The sequence below is a fragment of the Cervus canadensis genome, chromosome 26 (assembly GCF_019320065.1).
Source record: "Cervus canadensis isolate Bull #8, Minnesota chromosome 26, ASM1932006v1, whole genome shotgun sequence".
NCBI classification, from domain to species: domain Eukaryota; kingdom Metazoa; phylum Chordata; class Mammalia; order Artiodactyla; family Cervidae; genus Cervus; species Cervus canadensis.
In genome coordinates, this window is record NC_057411.1 from 23,813,966 (window position 1) to 23,834,341 (window position 20,376).

General features: G+C 39.0%; 1 protein-coding gene across 5 annotated transcripts in view; it reads left to right on the top strand.

The window, feature by feature from the left end:
* SLC4A4 (solute carrier family 4 member 4) overlaps nt 1-20,376 on the top strand; it is a 351,440-nt gene that overhangs the window by 267,022 nt on the left and 64,042 nt on the right. For all 5 annotated transcript variants that reach the window (XM_043447564.1, XM_043447563.1, XM_043447565.1 and 2 more), the window contains exons 13-14: nt 1,476-1,609; nt 9,114-9,385. In XM_043447564.1, coding sequence (XP_043303499.1) covers nt 1,476-1,609; nt 9,114-9,385 — 406 coding nt within the window. The remainder of the gene's footprint in view (nt 1-1,475; nt 1,610-9,113; nt 9,386-20,376) is intronic.

The window sequence follows — 20,376 nt, forward strand, 5'->3', positions numbered from 1 at the left end:
TGCATATCATTTAACCCCCCGAAACTCAATATCTTCAGGGCTAGGAGATCAAGACTGATACTATTTAGTGGGCACTGGGGAACCTTTTTCTCTCTTCTCTGCATAAATGCAGCCTGGTTCTACTGGCTTTGTTTATCATTCTGCTTGCTGCTCCCCTAGGAAGAGTGAACTGGAAGCAGTGATTATGTGTGCAAAGACTGTAAATAACAAGATGGTACCCTTCGGCCATGCAGTAAGAGTTTATGTAAATGGGGTCCTCTTGAAACACTCACCTGCCAGACTTCAGACCTAAACATCTTGGGCAAAAGCAGGTGTGCTGAGGTATTTAGAATGTGTCTGGACACTGTGTCAGGAGCTAGTCTTTTTACTTGTCAACTCTTGCTTTTTTATGCCATCTCCACCCCAACCTCATTATTACTTAGTGCTGTGCTAAAGGATTTTTGTGTTTTCCCAGTTGAATCCTACCCTTTACAAGAGAAGGATGTACTATTGTTAATGTCATCCTGAAGAGAGTATTACTAGCTCTAAAGCCACACAAAAAAGTATTTCAAGTAATCATCTTAATAAGAGTCTTCTGGGATGGCTTTTTAGTTGGGATAGCACTTAAAGTTCTGTAAATCAATTTTAAAAGACCAATTTCTTTATAAGAATTACATTATATGTATACATTATATGATTATATGATATTATATATGTGTGTATGTATATATGTATATTTATAATCATTTGTTCTTATGCTAAGGGGCAATAATGGTTGATTCTCAGAGATACATCTATGGGGCAATGTGGCTACAAAGATTTAGTTACTCATGTCTCCACATGTTTATTACTTCTAGAGAGAAAGTAATTTGAGGCTCTTGTGTATATTTACACTGGACAATGAATATGCAGTAGAATATTTTTTGGAATTGATGTCTTAGAGACTGCAGGATAGAAGGCAGATCATTTTCTTCTATTCTCTTTGCCCTCCTTTCCTCTTAAAAAGCTTTCCTCTGTAGAAAATAGCTATTGTGCATAAAATGTAGCTAGTTATAAGTACCTGCTATGTGCGAAGTGAAATTCAGCTAAAACATTGAAAGTACCCACAGAGAGAACAACTCCAGAAGTACTAAATCACTTCTAGACACTTGGTGGGATTGTATAGTGTGATTTTATGTATGGAAGCATCAATGAATATTTTTTTAAAGAGTATTGGAGTCACCCTTTGCCTTCTGTAGTCAACTGCTAGTCATTACAGTCATTATAGTACTTAGGAGCAGTTCAACCCTTGGAATAGGCAGGAATGGCTAAATCATATGTGTGTGAAGTAGAAGGTGGTATCCATATTGGTAAAAATCAATATTCTTTATATTTGTTTGATGTGTTTGGGACAGCCCTCAAAATAGCATGCTCATGTGCTTTAGTTCCGCTGGTGACGTCACACCTGAAAGAAAGAAGGCGTGTTTCTATTAACACCTCTGTTTTCTTCCTATTAGGGCGTGTTGGAGAGCTTCCTGGGCACCGCTGTCTCCGGAGCCATCTTTTGCCTCTTTGCTGGTCAACCACTGACTATTTTGAGCAGCACGGGACCTGTTCTCGTTTTTGAGAGGCTTCTATTTAATTTCAGCAAGTATGTATATAGATATCAAGTTATAAATTAGAGTTGTTGAGTTGTAGAACATTCACAGTCTAGACAGAACACAGAACAGTGAATTGAAAGTTCCTCAGTCGTATCCGACTGTCTGCAACCCCATGGACTATAGACCACCAGGCTTCTCTGTCCGTGGGATTCTCCAGGCGAGGATACTGGAGTGGGTTGCCACGTCCTTCTCCAGAGGATCTGTGTGACCCAGGGGTCAAACCCAGGTCTCCTGCATTGCCTGTGGATTTACTGTCTGCGCCACCGGGGAAGCCCACACAGAATAGTAGTTAAGTGGAATTTGGAACTTGTAGCATCTGGAGATTGAGAGGCCCTCAGAGATTAAGCCACCCAGCAGGTGCTAACATTTGATTCAGTGGAGGTCCCTCTGTCGCATAACCTCTCCTCCGCCCCCATTTTACTCTGCCTCATTGTCCTGCTTTGCACCCCGGTGGACCCCAGCACGCAGGCTCCTCTGCCCTCTGGCTTCCTGTTGGGTTTGGCTAAAGCAGAGCCTCAGGAGCTCGGGGAGGCAGAGAGGTCAGGGGGTGTCTGCTTCCCCCGCCCCGCTCAGCCACTGCTCTCCCGGGCAGCCTGGCAGCGGCTTGTTCCATCCGGTGGCTCCTCCACCCTGGCTCTGCCCTCACCAGCCTCTGGTGACTCTTCTTTCCTTGGCCTTTCTAAGCTGGAGGGACGGGGGCGGGCAGAAATGGCTTCCTGACATCTCTAGTCACCGAGAACCTTGCCATTGCTGTTACTCATTCCTCTGTAAATAGTTCACATTGTGAAAGTTTTTCCTCAGAATCCCATCTGAGGTTGCCTTCTGTTTCCTGCTATGATCCTGACTGACACTAGAGAAGTGAAGTGACTTGTTCAAGGTGACATAGCTTGTCTATGAAAGAGGCCGGGTGCTCCCGTGGTCCATTGCTCCTATCCGCTCCTGTGTTCTTAACTAATGGTAGAGTTCCAGAATCAGCCGAGCAACAGCTGACATTTATTGAGTGCTTGGCCATGTTCCAAGTATTGTCCTAAATGCACTACACGTACTGCCTCATTTATTTCTTGCAGCAGTCCTGTGAAGTAGGGACTGTATCCTGTTTTATCAATGAGAAAGCAGGCACAGAGTGGGTAATAAATTGCTGAAGCTTGCATCAGCCAGTAGTTATTGGCAGGGCGGGGATTTGAATCCCTGCTTTGTGACTGCAGAGCCTAAGCCTCTTGTGGAATCACTAGATATTACTAATGGGCTTGGCAGTTGTGGTACCAGTATTTTCTTTTAGAAATTGATGGATCATTTTAAGATGTGGAAAATTGAATTAACCAAATTATCTAAATAGCCTCATTAGTGCACAAATGGCTTCAAAATCAAATTGGGAATTCCAGCTTCTTTCTAATGAACTTGATACCTCTGAGAGAGAACTGCCTTTACTGGCAGATCTCAGTCCACAGATAGATTGTAGAACTTCATGTGGCTTGCTAGCATTCCTTGTTGGAATTTCCATATACCTCTACCGTTACACAGTTTTAGGATTTTAATGTGAGAAATGTTATTACCCACTTAATGCCTCGTAGACTTAAGGACTCAAATAGTAGGCTTTGCAATTGTGTGGGGACTTCCCTGGTGTTCCAGTGGTTAAGAATCTGCCTGCCAATGCAGGGCACATGAGTTGAATCCATAGTCTAGGAAGACCCCACATGCCTTGGAGAGACTAAGCCCATGAACCATAACTAATTGCATGTGCCTGGAGCCTGGGCTCCCCAACTAGAGAAGGCGAAGACATAGTGCAGTCATAAATAACCAATAAATGGATAAATAAAACCTTAAAAAATAAACTTAGAGGAGTAACAATTATTAAAAGAAAAAAAAGAAAGAAACCAGGTATGCTGTCAAAAGTGATCACGAGAGAGGAGGGAATGAGAATTTGAAACTAGCGTTTTGAAAACTGGGTTAAGGGGAAAAATTGAAGGTCTTCCAAGCATTTAAAGCTTCAAATTTTAAGTAGTGTTATGTTCTCTGTAGATCGTTACCCCAAATTCCTCCATTACAATTCTCAGGAGACCACTGGAAAAAATTCTGCCCCTGTCAGTTTATAGAAAGAGTCAAACAGTTTTTATATGTTTAAGAAAACATCGTGTGAGACAAGAAAGCCTTTGTGGGAAGATTAAACAAGCATGTACTATAAACAGGGACAGATGTGCAACCTTTGCAGTGCAACCTTTGTAGAAAGATTTATTGTATACAATGTGATCAGAGCCTTAATCTACAGAAAATGTGTGCACCCTGGTTTGCTTTAGGTAATTGTAGGATCGAGATTATTTCCTTTTGCTGAACAAGTTCCTTTCTCATTTTCCCTTCTGTTTCATCAAAATTGGAAACTTAAACATAGTTTCAAGTGATTTATTTGAAAATAGTTGTAAAGCAACAAAAAGCATTTGAGAAACTGTGCTTTAAATCCATCACCGAGTAACATATGACACTTACGTGGCAAACCTTATTCTTTTATTCACAATGCTATATCATTTCCTTATATATGGTAATAGCAGTGCTGACATGTCTAGATACAGAGTATTTGTACAGACCACTGTTTCCCAAAGTGTGTTTTGATCATTTACTAGTTCCATTAGATTCTCAATGATAAAAGAAAAATCTGTGACTCCAGTAATTCTAGGAAGTGCTGTACATTATTTATTATACCCTCCTATTGATAATTCACTTTACCCTTCAGTTTGCTAAGGGCTCTGCTAAGTCCTTCAGTAAAGAAAGTGTTTTACTATCTTTTGCCCAGGTTTTCCCCATCATATTTTACCTTCTTTATTTTTTTGAGAAACAGATAAACCCTTGTTTTGTGAGTTTAGTGGACTCAAACAGTCACTCCAAATAATCCACAGATTTATCTCTGACTTGGAATACAGGATTTAATATTTGCCTTATCAACTGGAGAACCATAAAAAGGCATATAAATGATATGCTGTCACTCTTTAAAATTAGTAACAAAATGAAAGAACAGCTCATAACTTTCCAAAACACACATAGTTTTGTTTTTGCAGTTCTGCAGTCTCTTTTGAGCTATTTTTACACACTGTATTTCAACAATGGGCTTCCCTCCTGGCTCAGTGGTAAAGAACCTGCCTGCCAATGCAGGAGGCATGGGTTTGATCCTTAAGTCAGGAAGATTCCCTGGAGAAGGAAAAGGCAACCCATTTCAGTATTCTTGCCTGGGAAATCCCATGGACAGAGGAGCCTGGTGCTACCATCCATTGAGTTGGAAAAGAGTTGGGCATGATTTAGCAAATAAACAACAATCCCAGTGATAGAGAATTGGATTCCTTTTCCTTTTCTTCTGGGAGAAATCTGAAGGGAGTTTAAGCAGTGTGGCCTAAGTCGTATAGAAACTTCATGATTAAAGTTGGATTTTATCCTGCTTGGCATTGGGTTATTTATTAATTTGTTTCTTATATTATTTGAGCAGTTTACTTGTAGGCCTTCAAATTATTATCATCTTCTTATTAAGTACTGGGGTTTGTTCATTCAGTTTCGGGAGTTTATATTTGTCAGTGACTGATTTCTGAAACATGCTTCGAAGGTTAGTTCTTCGGTTTTCTTGTACCCTTGGGTTTATGCTGCTCAAAACTATCTTGTAAATCTCTAGAAACGTTGAGTATTATCAAAAAAATGTACACTGATTTTGTCCTTCTAACTCACCATAGTTTCTTTGGTCTCTACTGTCATTTCCTTTCTATAGCTTATAACTTTTTATAATTTAATTGCTATTTAAACTTGGCACCAAGGGGCCTGATAGTCTTATTGGACATTAACATTGCCTTTTATTGTAGTCATTACTGGTGATCAGCTTGTTTAAGGTTTCTCATCTTTTATTCCTCTTTCTTCTTGCTGCTGTAAACATATCACTTTCCTAATGGAGTGATTGGTATTAGTGAATTTATTTGGGTTATTCTTACAGACACACTCTGGGAGTATTTAAGTATTTTAGAAGAGCTGTTTTGGGTATCCTGTTTAGGTCCTAAGATTCAAGTTTATACATTTTTCCCTTTTGTACTCAAACTGATAGTGTTCCTGACCATTAGCTGATGACTAGATTTTTTCTTATCCTTTCCTGTAAACATCAGTTCTGTAAACAAACATTAGCATTCTTAGAACACATTAAGATTGTTCTAACTTTAATCTTGTTAGGAAAGCAAAACTAGGTAATTGTTTAAAACTTTATTTTAAGGAAAATGTCTGTTGACTCAGAAGTAATAAAACTGTTTCTAGGTTCTGACTCATTGTGTGATAATGTAAATCATAGTGTAAATTCCTAGAATTTAGCTTTTTCTAGAGTCTACTTATCTCAGAAAGACATGATAGGATTAAATACTGAGGTTCCAGTCATGAAGGGAACTGTGAAAGGAATGCCAAAGATGTCTTTAGAAAGATTTTGGGAAATCTGTAGAAGATAACTTTCTACCCAAGTGTTACTAATCTCCTGCTTTGGTAATGTATTCCAATGTGTGTGATTTGATAAGAAGGAAATAAAGGATAGTGACTCTAAGGCCCACTCTACCACGTGCTGGGGCTTCCCTGGTAGCTCAGATGGTAAAGAATCCGCCTGCAATGCAGGAGACCCAAAGTTAATTCCTGGGTCAGGGAGATCCCCTGGAGCAGGAAATGGCAACTCATTGTAGTATTCTTGCCTGGAGAATTCCATGGACAGAGTGGCCTGATGGGCTATAGTCCATGGGGTCGCAGAGTCAGACATGATGAGCAACTAACACACACATGCCACACACTGAATATAAATTGAACAGGAAGAACCATGCTGTAATTTTTAAAGGACCTGTCCAGTAGCACAGAGAATTGGTTTCTGGTCCAGCTGTGCCATTAAAGCCTTGACATTGGATAAATGGCTTAGTTTCCGTTGGCCTTGATATCTTCATCCATAAAGTGAGGCACATATGACCACTTGGTGATTAATCAGGATTCTCCAGAGAAACAGAACCAATACGATATGTATATTCATCTATAAGAGATTTATCCTAACTAATTGGCTCACACAGTTCTAGAGGCTGGCAAGTCCAAAACCTGCAAGGTGGCCTAGCAACCTGAAGACCCAGGAGAACTTATGTTCCAGTTCCAAGGCCTTCTGCTGGAGAACTAGGCAGAGCCTATGTTATCGATCAAGTCCAAAGGCAGCCTGTCTGCTGGAGAGTCTTCTCTTGCTTGAGGGAAGCTGACCTTTTTGTTCTTTTCAGTTGAAGAATTGACTGGATGCAGCACACTCTCATTATGGAAGGCAATCTGCTTTACTCAGGTCTACCAATTTAAATGTTAACCTTAACCAAACCATCCTTAAACACCCAGAATAATGTATGACCCAGTACCTGAGTACCTCATGGCCTAGTCCAGTTGACATACGAAATCAAGCAACTTTTAATTCTAATATTCACTAAAAGTTTTGGTGTCATCACTTGGTTACCTGTGATAGCTCATAATCCAGTGTCAGTAACTTTCTGTCAAGTTGTAGCCTGCAGGTATGGCTTTATTGGAAACTTTTTATGTACCAGACATTGTGTTAGGAAGAGAATTTGAATTTTTATTCTAAGACAGTGCAAAGCCACCAAAAGACTTTAAACTAGGACATTTGATTTACATTTGAAAAGGTTATTTTGGCTGTGATGTAGAAAACAGCTTTGAGCAGGGGAAGCATGGATATTGGTAAGGAGGTTCTTACAAGAATCAGGGAAAGGCTTCTTGGTGGCCTAGACTAGGCTGTTGGTAGTGGACATGTTGACACAATGTCTTTGGGGAAGCATTAAAATATGTGGCTGTCAGTTATCAGAAACTCATTGTCTAAAAGGAAAGCCATAGAGCTTTAAGCATGCATGATCCTTGATTTATTTTTTCTCATACAAGAAATATGATTACCAATATCTGTTCTTTTCATTGCAAATGATGATTAAAAAAAACTATTTTAATGCACTGTCCACATAATTGTAAAATAATCAGTGTGAAGTGGTAAAATTTAGGAAATGGTTTTCCTAAATATGAATCTTGAACTCACTTGTAAGAAGTGAAAAGGATATAGAAAGGATATAGAAAAATGGCCTTCTTAAATGGAGGCATCCTATTCTTTTTCAAAATATGGTATGATTTGTTTATTTTTACTTTTCATTGGAGGACAGTTGCTTTACAGTGTTGCGTTGGTTTCTGCTGTACAACAGAGGGAATTATCGTAATTATATATTTTATATATATCTCCTCTCCCTCTTGAGCTCCCTCCCTGCTCCCATCCCACTCCTCTAGGTCATCACAGAGACCCAGGCTGGGTTCCCTGTGTATATAGAAGCTTCCAACTAGTTATCTATTTTATACCTGATCGTGTATACATGTCAGTATTACTTTCTCAATTTGTCCTACCCTCTTCTTCCCCAGCTGTGTCCTAAGTCCATTCTCTACTTCTGCATCTCCATTCCTTCCCTGCAAATAGGTTTATTAGTACTATTTTTCTAGATTCCCCATTTAGCCATTAATATGTGATATTTGCTTTTCTCTTTCTGATTTACATTACTCTGTATAACAGGCTCTAGGTTTGTCCACCTCGCTATAGCTGACTCATATCCATCTGATCCCATTTCCCTGTATTGGTGACACTCCGTTCACAAGGGGCATTGTATGCAGTTCACGCAAAATCTCCTTGAGTACTTTTTTGTCTTCCTGACCTGACCGTCCCTGGTCTATCTCAAAAGTTCCTGCTTATCCTTAAATACTTTTAGTTTTTTCTGCAACATTATCTATCCCCACCACCCAGATTATCTGGGCTGAGCCCAGATTAGTTCCACTTCTGTGACTGTGGGAACTTTAGGTATCACTTAGTATTTTGCAGTGTGATTATGTTTATCAGTTTGTCTTTCTCAGTAGACTTTGATGACTTGGGGAAGAGAAAATACTTTCTTAGTGTCTTCCTTAACCAGAAAGCTCACAGAGCATTTACTGAACATGTGCTGGGTACCAGTGTTATGCTTTCAAACTGTTTATTTTGTAAATTCTACATAGGGATCATCTTTTTTGAATGAGAAGATTGAGTGAGGGGCTAGAGAAAGATATTTCATGCAGACAGAAATGACCAGAAAGCGGGGTTCACAGTATTCATATCGGACAAAATAGACTTTAAAACAAAGACCATAAAGAATGATAAAGGACACTCTCTAATGATAAAAGAATCAATACAAGAAGAAAATTAGTCATTTACATTCAAATGGTACGACTACTTCTGTTGTGCTTTTCTCAAACACCTGAAATTATTTCTTAGGCTAATATCACTAGGTCAAATCCTAAAGATAATACTTTCTGGATAAAATTAAGAATGATCTTTATATCTAATATCTATAAGTGATCTTATATTTTTACCAATCACTCTACAGTCATTTGGTAGTTTTGTATTGCAGTTTGTGTTCCATGGAGGAGGAGTCTAAATACCTTTTTTTTTCTTCTTTCCAGGGACCATAATTTTGACTATTTGGAGTTTCGCCTTTGGATTGGCCTCTGGTCGGCCTTTCTGTGTCTCATTTTAGTAGCTACCGATGCCAGCTTCCTGGTTCAGTACTTCACTCGCTTCACTGAAGAGGGCTTTTCTTCTCTGATTAGCTTCATTTTTATCTATGATGCTTTCAAGAAGATGATCAAGCTAGCTGATTACTACCCCATCAACTCCAACTTCAAAGTGGGCTACAATACTCAATTTTCCTGTGTTTGTATGCCGCCCGAACCAGGTCAGAACATCATGCTTAGTGTTTATGCTTACCTTGTGTTTGGAGGAAGCTGGAGGCTCCATGCATGCAAACTTTCAACCTGGTATTATGGTCCTCAAAAAAAGGTTTTATTTTATTTTCTCTGAGAAACCATGCAGCTGGATTTATAGTCTCTTTGCCTGAGGTGTCTTAGCCATGTGACTCAACCAGGAGGTGTAACTAGGAGCTCTGGAATGTGAATATACATTCACATTAGCTCAATACTTTGAAACTAACTCAACTGACAGAATTTGCAAGGAAATTTTGTGTACCTTATTCTTGATCTTCTCTGATAGGTGAGAAATAATTTTGTGTACCTTATTCTTGATATTCTCTGTATCTCTATAACAGATAGAAGAACCAGACGAACCTAGTCCTCTGAACTTCTGTTCCTTATTTCACAATTCCTTATTTCTTTTTTTTTCCTTATTTCTATAAGAATCTCCTTCTTAAGTAAATTCTAAGTAGGTTATTTTAAACTTACAGAATAAACAAATATTAATTCACTTTATATTTGAAACAAGAAATTAAAATGAAATTCAGACTAGAATCACCTAGTGATAAAATAGAGCTTTATAGTTCATCTGTGCTAGACAATGTAAATAAGAAAGGAAAGGGAAAGAAGGAACAAAAGAAAGAAAAGGAGAATATTATGGTCTTGGAGAAGATTTATATTCTAGAGTTAGGAAAGCTGTAAAAGTAACTTCTTAGCAAAGAATATGATTCTATAAAACCTAGCACTTTAATATCCATCTTGCTAAACCTGAGTCAGCATAAGAACTTTAACACAAAAAAAGTGCTCAATTTGGTTTTTGGAATTTTTTTCCTGAAATTATTTTTCTTGGAATTTTTTCTTTGGAATTATAAAATTCATCATATTTTATAATATGGAAGGTATTTAGGAAAAAAGATTCACTACTGGGAAAGTTGCTTTAACATCTGCTTTAGTCAAATGAGGCTTCCCTGGTGGCTCAGATGGTCAAGAATCTGCCGGCAATGTGGGAGACCCGGGTTCAGTCCCTGGGTTGGGAAGATCCCCTGGAGGAGGGCACGGCAACCCACTCCAGTATTCTGGCCTGGAGAGTCCCCACAGACAGAGGAGTCTGGTGGGCTGCAGTCTACGGTGTCCAAAGACTGAAACACGGCTGAGTGACCAAGCACAGCACAGTAGAATGAGGAGTAAATATTTGTGTCAGTCAATTAATGCTAACAGTCCTCGTGATCCTTGGTTGTGACATTAGCTACATTAGCTTAAAATAAAAATTAGTGCACAATCCACGCTTTTGTGGCTAAGATCCTGTAGCACCAGAAGCCCAGCAGTGTTTTGAGGCTTGTGTACACCTGGGCTTAAGTCGGGCAAGTCAAAGTCAAAGTGTTAGTTGCACAGTTGTGTCTGACTCTTTGTGACCCCGTGGACTGTAGCCCACCAAGGCTCCTCTGTCCATGGAATTCTCCTCTGTCCATGGAATTCTCCAGGTCAGAATACTGGAGTGGGTTGCCATTCCCTTCTCCAGGGGATCTTCCCGATTCATGGATCAAACCCAGGTCTTCTGCATTGAGGGAAGATTCTTAACCACTAAGCCATCAAGGAAGCCCATTAAAAGTTGGACACATTTATGTAATAGCCACTTTCATCTATAGATTCTAAGGGAAAAACCACTTACTCGTCACAGTAAAACAGACATGGTTATATTATAGACTAGAATGAATAATGCTTATGAATTGAAAAACGCAACAAGATCTTATAAAGAGTTCCAGAGCCTGTGCAGGCTGTGTCCTATGACTCTCAGATATTTTGGTGATGTATCTGCGTTGTTCTCTACCATTTTGGTGGAGAAGTCTTACAAGACCTATATGCATCTTGAGAGATGAAAAAGAGCAGCATCTCTCTACAAATGGGTCGGTCAGTGACACTGGTGAGAAGATGGGGCCTTGTTGGGCTTTGCACTCATGGTTTCTTTTTCTCTTTTTAAGGGAAAAGTCAGTTCACATTAAAATAAAACCCGATGCTTAAAAGCAAGGAGAAACAAGTGAAAAGTGGAAATTTAAAGATTCGGGCAACATGAGTGCCATAGATATAAAGGCCTATTACCATTAAGATGTACACTGTTTAGAAGTACTTCCGAACTTTAAACGTGCTTGGAAAGAGTAAACAATACATGATAGATATGATTAGAATAAGTTAAATATGCTTCCCAGAGTAACCCAGAAAGCATGTATTACCACTACACAAGTCTTAGAGCTCTTCCTAGGAGAGGAGGTGATAAGACCTCTTTTAGTCATGCATCCTAGATTTTGAGGGTAAGCCTAAACTACACATGTGCAAAATCCTGGATCATAGACATTTAATAGTGGGATTTTGGACTTTTATTTTTACTTATTTCTATGCATATATATGTCTTTTTATTTACTTGTGGAAAAGTCTGTATGCTGACTTTTTAGGCATTCTGAGTAATTGTATGTTAAGAATTTCTAGAGGAAAGAAAATACTGCCAGCTGTTTTGAGGTTTGAAGTGTTCATAAAGCCAGATGAGGGCTTTGTCAGCACACCTGCCACAAAGATCTCCCTAGTGTCAGCCCCACACTGACCTGAGGCTAATGGAAAAACTTGCGTGTATTGTTTTAATTGGATGCTGGTGGAGTAGGTCATTTGGAACCAGGAAGACATACCTGAATGCATTTTCACTGTGAAAAATACAACAAAGATTTTACATGTAATTTTCCTTTCAGGAAGGATCTCTGTTTTCTTGAGACACTGGTATTGAGGCTTGAACCGATTTTACCCATGTATAGCAACTGCTGGCTGAAGTGGTGATAATCCTTCCTTTGACGTGTTTCCCCTTGGTTGTGTAACAAGCCTGTCTTAAATAGCTAGTTTTTGTCTTGGAAGGATTTTGACAACTCCCACTGCCTCTATGGGGTACCAGTAAAGCAGGGTAGCAGGACTTTGAAGTCAGAAAATCTCATGTTCAAGTCCTGCTTGGCTAAGGCCCCGTGTATAATTTTGGACAAGTTCCTTTCTCCAAGGTAGCTTTGCCTCACCTTCTTCATGTGTAAAATGGGGTTAATAATACCGCTACCTTATGGAATTGTTTTGAAGGAAAAAAATGAGGCATTACAAAATAGTTAGGACAGTTTCTAATAAGTAATTAAATGTTAGCCACTTAACAACCATTATAATTGTGTTGTTATTAAAATTTAGGGTTTGTAAGTATGAGCAATAGGACAAACAAACCAGTCTTCATCATCTTCCCTTCTAAGCAAATTTTGTTGCACAGTTGGCTCATTCTGCAACAAGACTGTTGCTTACACCCCTTAGTTTTAGAATCATTCAGATAAGTGGTGCTCATGGAAGATATGTACATAAATGTGAGGGAGTATGGGCTTCCTCTGTTGCTCAAACAGTCAAGAATCTGCCTGCTAATGCAGGAGACCAGGGTTCAATCCCTGGGTCAGGATGATCCCCTGGACAAGGGCATGGCAATTCACTCTAGAATTCTTTCCTAGAGAATCCCATGGACAGAGGAGTATGGCGGGCTACAGTTCATGGCATTGCAAGGATTTGGACACGATGAGTAACACACACACACGCAGATGAAATCTGTTTCTGGTGTAGACAAAGGCAAATGCATTTCCAGGACAATCTCATGTTTTACAAAACTTTTTTTTTTTTTTTAACAAAACTTTTAAGATTAGTGATTGTGTTATTTCTCTCACAACCTTAATACTTTTTGATAGAAGACTGCATAGACCCACAATATATTTAGTACTTCGACAACAAATTGAAAACCAATAGTGAGAGAATAATACAGTTGCATGTACAGCTAGAGTAAGTGTTCTAAAAACAACAAGAGACTGGCCTTTCATCGCAACATGCACTCCTAGTAAAAGAATTCAATCAATGAGTCAATAATATTTAAACTGGCGGACGACTTGTTTTTCAACACTGGTACGGTCTGTAACAATGAACCAGCAACTGCGCAGATGGAGTCGTGATCCTGCAAACTGAGAAATGATTTTACAGGAAAGGAAATCGGGGTCATTTAATCACTAAGAAAACTATTTTCATGGCCACAATAACATTGTGGGGTTTTTTTTTTTTTTGGTGCTTTGTGAAGACAGCTTTCTCCTCCCTCCCTGATCTTTCTTGTTCTCACTTGCATAAAACTTTATCACTTCCTGAGTTTCCATTTCTTAAGGCACCTTTTCCTCCATTCTTCCTGCCCCCATCTGCTGCTCAGTAAACCCAAGTTATATATTCAGCTTCTCACCTACTGAAAGACTAGGAAACCCCCGTCTTCAATTGCCAAAAGGAAAGTTAGCTGTGGAATTTGACACATCAGGTTTTCAGCACATGGTTTTTGGGCTTACATTCACTTTTCATAGAAATATGATAGTTATTAGTTAATGTAGAGGTAATAGGTGTTCTGTTTCCCACTATGCCTTGATGGTTACATTGCAGAGGTGTATAAGGAAGAAGATGGTTCAGAAAACCCAAAGTGGGATGAATTGGGAGATTAGGATTGACATGTATGCATGACTGATACTACGCATAAAATAGATAACTAATGAGAACCTGTAAGTTAGTTCCCTAACTTATAGCTCAGGGAACTCTACGCAGTGCTCTGTAGTGACCTAAACGGGAAGGAAATCCAGAACAGAGGGACTGTCAGTATATGGATAGTTGTTTCACTTCGCTGTGCGATAGAAACTAACAACACATTTAAAGCAACTATGCTGCTGCTGTTTCATCACTTCAGGCGTGTCTGACTCTTTGTGACCCCATGGACTGTAGCCCGCCAGACTCCACTGTCCGTGGGATTCTTCAGGCAAGAATGCTGGAGTGGGTTGCCGTACCCTCCTCCAGGTGATCTTCTTGACCCAGGGATCGAACCCACATCTCATGTCTCTTAAACCGGCAGGTGGGTTCTTAGCCCCTAGCACCACTTGGGAAGTACAAAGCAGCTGTTACTTCAATAATTTTTTTCTTTAAAGTCCCAAGTGAAGACTGAAACATATCCACTTGAAAGGCAACTCATAATATTTTATTTGTCACCAAAATCCCAATTTAGAAAATTGTTAGTGTGATAAAGTGTAAACCAGAAGTGCGTTGGAGTAAAGAAAACTGAGTTTGAATTTTAGCTCTGGTTAGCAGTGTGACCTTGGACCAAGCTAATTTCTTAATCTCTTTGTTTCATAACCTGTGAGCCGGGTTAGTAATTGTACCTACTCTTAGAGGTTACTATAAGGATTAAATGAAATAGTGCATGTAAAATTATTTGGCTCATAATAGACACTGAGGAAATTTTTGTTCTTTTTCTCATTCCCATTATCCCACAAAAGATGCCCCAGCAGTTAAATCTTTTAGTTGTATTCTTTTAAATGGATTCAAGCATTTAACTTCCCATGAAATTTCCTAGAAAAAGACTCTGACTAGGCTTCCACTGGAAGCTTACCAACCAACAAACAAAAACCAAGGAACTGTTGTAGATAAATATGAAGCATTGTAGCAAAATTGTTAGAAAAAATGTGAAGAATTTCAGTGCATCACATTTAGATCATTTACGACTATTCCCCTGAATCTCAAGACTACAGAAGTGTTGTATGCTATACATAGTCATGTAGAAAAAGGCTTTCAAGCCCCCAGAGATGAGATGTTTCGTTCCTTTAGGAAGAAACTATCTATTCAAAAAGGTAAATGCTGAAATTCTATAAATAGGGACCAGGAGGCAAACTTGACCCCCTTTTTTTCCCACTCCTTTTCTTCTTTCTTCTGACTTTTCTTTCCCTTCCGCTTCTGCCATCAACAAAAACTCACCAAGTTTCTAGTTCATTGCTTAAGAATTGTGCTACTCTCAATGACGTAGAACACATGGCCCCTCACGTGCACGTTGCTTTTTATAAAATTTACTTTTAAGATAGTGTTACCTACCTTTAGAATGAATAAGTTCAGAAATACATTTGACCTAGACGTTAGAAATAAATTTCTACTGTAATACCTGAGTTCATTTACCTAATGTGTCAAGGGTGGCACTGACTCTACCCCTAAGGGCATGGTTAATGTTTTGGAAAGGGTCAAAATAAATTTTCTGAGCAGGTGTTGGTTTTGTATCTGGAGAGAAAAAAAGGCTTGTTAAATATGACAAGCAAATTAGATAGGCAAGAAAAATCGCCTCAAGGGGACAGACACGATACTTTACTCTTAACAGAAGGGATATATTTTATTGATTCACTGTTGACTGTTCCAGGGAGAACATGCTTAATAATGGATGAATGATGAAGAGGAATAAAGCCTCTCGCAGGCACCCAGTGCATCACTGTCTAGTATTTCTAAGTAAAACGTGGTCTTTTCCCCGGCGTGAAACTGTCAGACCAAGTCAAGTGATGGTAGTAAGCATGGCTTCCATTAGCTTGAGGAGGTTTCCAAATGCTCTAAAACAGTTCTCTCTCGAGTGGAATTTTATTACTATTTCTTTGTGTATAATTTTTCTGTTATCTTAGCAAATGCTGTACACCTATATGTCATAACCATTAAAAAAGAACTGCTGCCTCATTGTCTCCTGTGGCCCCATATTAGTCAGTGAAGGAAATGCAGGGGACGCAGGAGATGCGGGTTTGATCCCTGATTCAGGAAGATCCCCCGGGGGAGGAAATGGCAGCCCACTCCAGTATTCTTGCCTGGAGAATCTCGTGGACAGAGGAGCCTGGAGGGATGTAATCCTTGGGGTGGCAAAGAGTCCGACACAACTGAGCATGCGCACATGCATGTAAGTGCTTCACAGTTAGCCCATTAAAAGAAAGTTAGGACATAAAAGGTAATCCTAATTCGTCTTCCATATAATCTTCCTGCGTCATATTATATGCAGTTTGACTTTTATTCTGTGTTATTCCCTCTTTAGATAAGATAGATTTCAATTGCAGTCTGAGGGTTGAAGAGGAAGGGCAGAGCCTTCTGGTGTAGTCTTGTTTAGGTCTGCATTTGGTGTGCTACTTTACCAGCGCAACTGACATTGTGTTTTTCATGGTAACATGGTCTTTTGAGATAACTGTGGACATTTGAAAGACCCATCATTTTAATTTCCTTTAACTGACCTAACTTATATTTCAGTAGCATCTGTATAACACTTGCAAGAATCGGAAAAGGGGAAGCAGTGAGTTTGGATAACCACCAGACCTGGATAATTCTCTAGCTTTGGGTTTGTGTAAAATCCAGACTTGGAAAATGTACCCCAGAATAATGTTTTATGTATTTTGCAGATGTAAAGATGGGTGGGGATGGGAGAGAAGTTTTTGTGTAAGTAGTGGCTAAATATATCCAGCTTAATGCCAGATAATAGCTCAGCTCCAGGGCAACATCATAAGTGAGTATGTGAATAGTGTTCATGGAATAAAGAGCGTCATAACTTAAACTTGTCCATTGACCTTGAAAATCTCAAGCATGAGGCTCGGTTAACACAGGAAAACAAAGGATAATAACAAGAAATAGTGAATAAAAACTTTCTGTTAATTTTAAGACTTCAGGCTGGGATAATGACAGATAACTTCCTAAAAGTTACTCCTCCCAAAGTTTTCCTCCTTCACTTTGTCATCCTTGAAGATCTGTATTTGTCCTTTTATTTGCCCTGGGCACTTAAACCATAAATATGTGAGTTATCAAGAGGCACTCATGTGCTCAAGTTTTTCAGAACCCTTAAGTAAATCTGACATGAGCATGCTGGCAAGAAACTTATTCAATTTTATTCTGTACTTATTTTCCAGTTACTCTGTTGCCTTAAGATGTTGCTTAAATAGAACGTGAATACAGCATTAAAATTTCATTATCATGGAGAATATTGTTAAATTTTTTCTTATTCAGAGCAAGTTAATCAGTTCCCCCCTAAGAAGCTAGGTTGAAGATACAAATTCAGACTTGACTAACATTTACTAAGTACCTTTCAAATGCAACACATTTTATTGATATATAGTTGATTTATAGTGTGTTAATTTCTACTGTACAGCAAAGAGATTCAGTTTTTATATTTATACACACACACACACACTCTTTTGGTTTATCACACATTTTGGTTTATCACAGAATACTGAATACAGTTCCTTGCACTATGCAGGAGGAGCTTGTTGCTTATCTATTCTCTATGTGATAGTTTGCATCTACTATCCCCAAACTCCCAGTCCTTCCCTCCTCCACTCCCCCTCCCACTTGGTAACCACAAGTGTGTTCTCTATGTCTGTGTTTGTTTCTGTTTTATAATTTCATTTGTGTCATATTTTAGATTTCACATATAAGTGGTATCATATGGTCTTTGCTTTCCTCTTCCTGATTTCCTTCACTTAGGGTGATAATCTCTAGGTTCATTTATATTGCAGCAAATGGTATTGTTTCATTCTTTTTATGGCTGAGTAGTATTCCATTGTACCACATCTTCTTTATTCATCTATCAATGGACATTTAGGTGTTTCCATGTCTTGTAGATAATGCTGCAGTCAACATTGGGGTGCATGTATCTTTTTGAATTATAGTTTTGTTTGAATATGTGTGCAGCTTCCCTGGTAGCTCGGTTGGTAAAGGATCTGCCTGTAATGCGGGAGACCTGGGTTGGGAAGATCCCCTGGAGAAGGGAAAGGCTACCCACTCCAGTATTCTGGCCTGGAGAATTCCATGGACTGTAAAGTCTAGGGGGTTGCAAAGAGTCGGACATGACTAAGTGACTGGCACTTTCACTGGATTTGTGTGCAGAATGGGACTACAGTCTTATGCCAACTCTGTTTTTAGTTATTTGAGGAACCTCCAAATTGTTTTCCATAGTGTCTGTGCCAATTTACATTCCCACCAACAATGTAGGAAGGTTTTCCTCTCCAGCATTTATTATTTGTAGACTTTTTAATGACTTCCCAGGTGGCACTAATGGTGAAGAATCCTCTTGCCAATGCAGAAGATGCCAGAGATGCAGGTTTGATCCCTGGGGTGGGAAGATCCCCTGGAGTAGGAAGTGGCAACCCACTCCAGTATTTTTTAATAACAGCCATTCTGACCAGTGTGAGGTGGTACCTCATTGTAGTTTTGATTTGCTTTTCTCTAATAATTAGCTATGTCGAGCATCTTTTCATGTAACTGTTGGTCATCTGTGTGACAGACACATTTTTAAATGTCTATTACTATGTTCCTTTCTCCATTCCAGAGGATCAATTAGCATTTGATACACAGAAAAGAGGATCAAGATGTGAAAGTTCAAGGAATATAAAATGACCAACCTGTGTAAATTACCTGAAACCAAGTATGGGACACAGATTGTCCCAGTGATAACTGGCTCATTCTAAATTAGCCAGGTTCCTAGGGCAAAGTGTTCTTTGCTTCATAAGCTGAGCAAATAGTGAAGACACAGAATGAAGTGTTTTGGCTTTTCCGTTTCACCTTTCCAGAATCCTAATTAAGGATATTACAGATTCTGCATGCACAGATCATTCTGCAGTTGGTTGCCAAAATATTTGTATTTTATGTGTCTGGATCCAAGTGGTGATCAAGGGCTCTTGTAGACCAAGTTCCCAATTGGAATTGATATTTTCTCGCCTGTGAGCTTATAGAAATTTACTTTTAATCTTATTTATGGGCTCTACCATATTTTGCCAATATGTATTTATAGAAGTGCTTGCTTATATATTTATTTTGAAGTCTCTCTTTTGAAGCAACTACTTATTGTAATAAGTAGGAAAAGTATATTATTCTTACCATCATTTTGATACTGGCCTTTCGGGATTTGGGGAGCCAGTGTGCATAGCTTGTCTCAGAGGAAAACCAAAAGGACAAAAGGTATATAGATGAGCAGATTGACATATATCAAGAACTGGAGAGCAGTTACTGAAAGTTCAGATTGGAACTCAATGGTCTTTATTATCTGTCATTTATTTCACACACACACAAAAAGGAGCCTGGAATATCATCCTCCTCCCCTTCTTACTCCTTGAGTTTAGGCAGAAAGGTATGTTACAAAATGACCTTCACTCTCTTATGACAGAGAGCTCACAAAAATGCATTAAAGAATCTAGCTCAGAAAGGACAGCTTCACAGACACCAGCTAAATAGTGCCTTTGAATTCACATATGCTGTTTTTCTTCAAATGCTCAGACAGGTCAGACATTTCAGTTTACAGTAGAGAGAGCCATCTAACGTGGGTGAATTGTAATTCCCCACCTTGAATTCAGTGGCCAACGTAAGTAATTTTGATTCTGATGAATAGAAATGCAAGGTGGGGAAAAAAAGGGTGAACAAGGTTTTGGTACCAGCTCTCCTTCTGGTTGATTCTGTAATCCTGGGCAAGAAACCTGGCACATCTTGCCTCAAAGTCCCATCCAGTGTAAAACAGGTGTCAAAGTATACCTGCTACATGTGTCTTCTCTGTTTTAAAATGAACAAATGGAATAATGTAAGAAAATCTACTTGAAGCTTTTTACAACATAACAGTAATAGACTTCTAGGCTTTATTAGTTGTAATTTACTAACATCTTCTTTCTTTGGGCCAAGCATCCTCTATCCTATTTTGATTCCTTCTGTGACCTGCAGTGAAACAGTAAAAATGAGAAAACTGAGTCTGCAAGTGTGCTAGTTTCACTGATGAAGTAGGGAAGCCCTCCCTGGCCGCAGCTAGAATTAAGTTAAAAGTTTAACAATTGCAAAGCCTTCAAAGATAAGAATGGGTTGAGAAATGGACTGAAGCTAAGTATTTTCTTCCCTTTTATTTGTTTTCCATATTTCAGTTCTTTTGCCTTTATCTGCTGTGATTCATTTGTAGTCACTACATGACCCCATTCCTAGTTTCTTTTATTGTTAGTAAACAAATATTTTTTCAGCTTTATTGAAGTATGTGTGTGTGTGTGTGTGTGTGTGTTTAGTCGTGTCTGACTCTTTTGCAATCCCATGGACTGTAGCCCGCCAGGTTCCTCTGTCCATGAAATTTTTCAGACAAGAATAATGGAGTGGG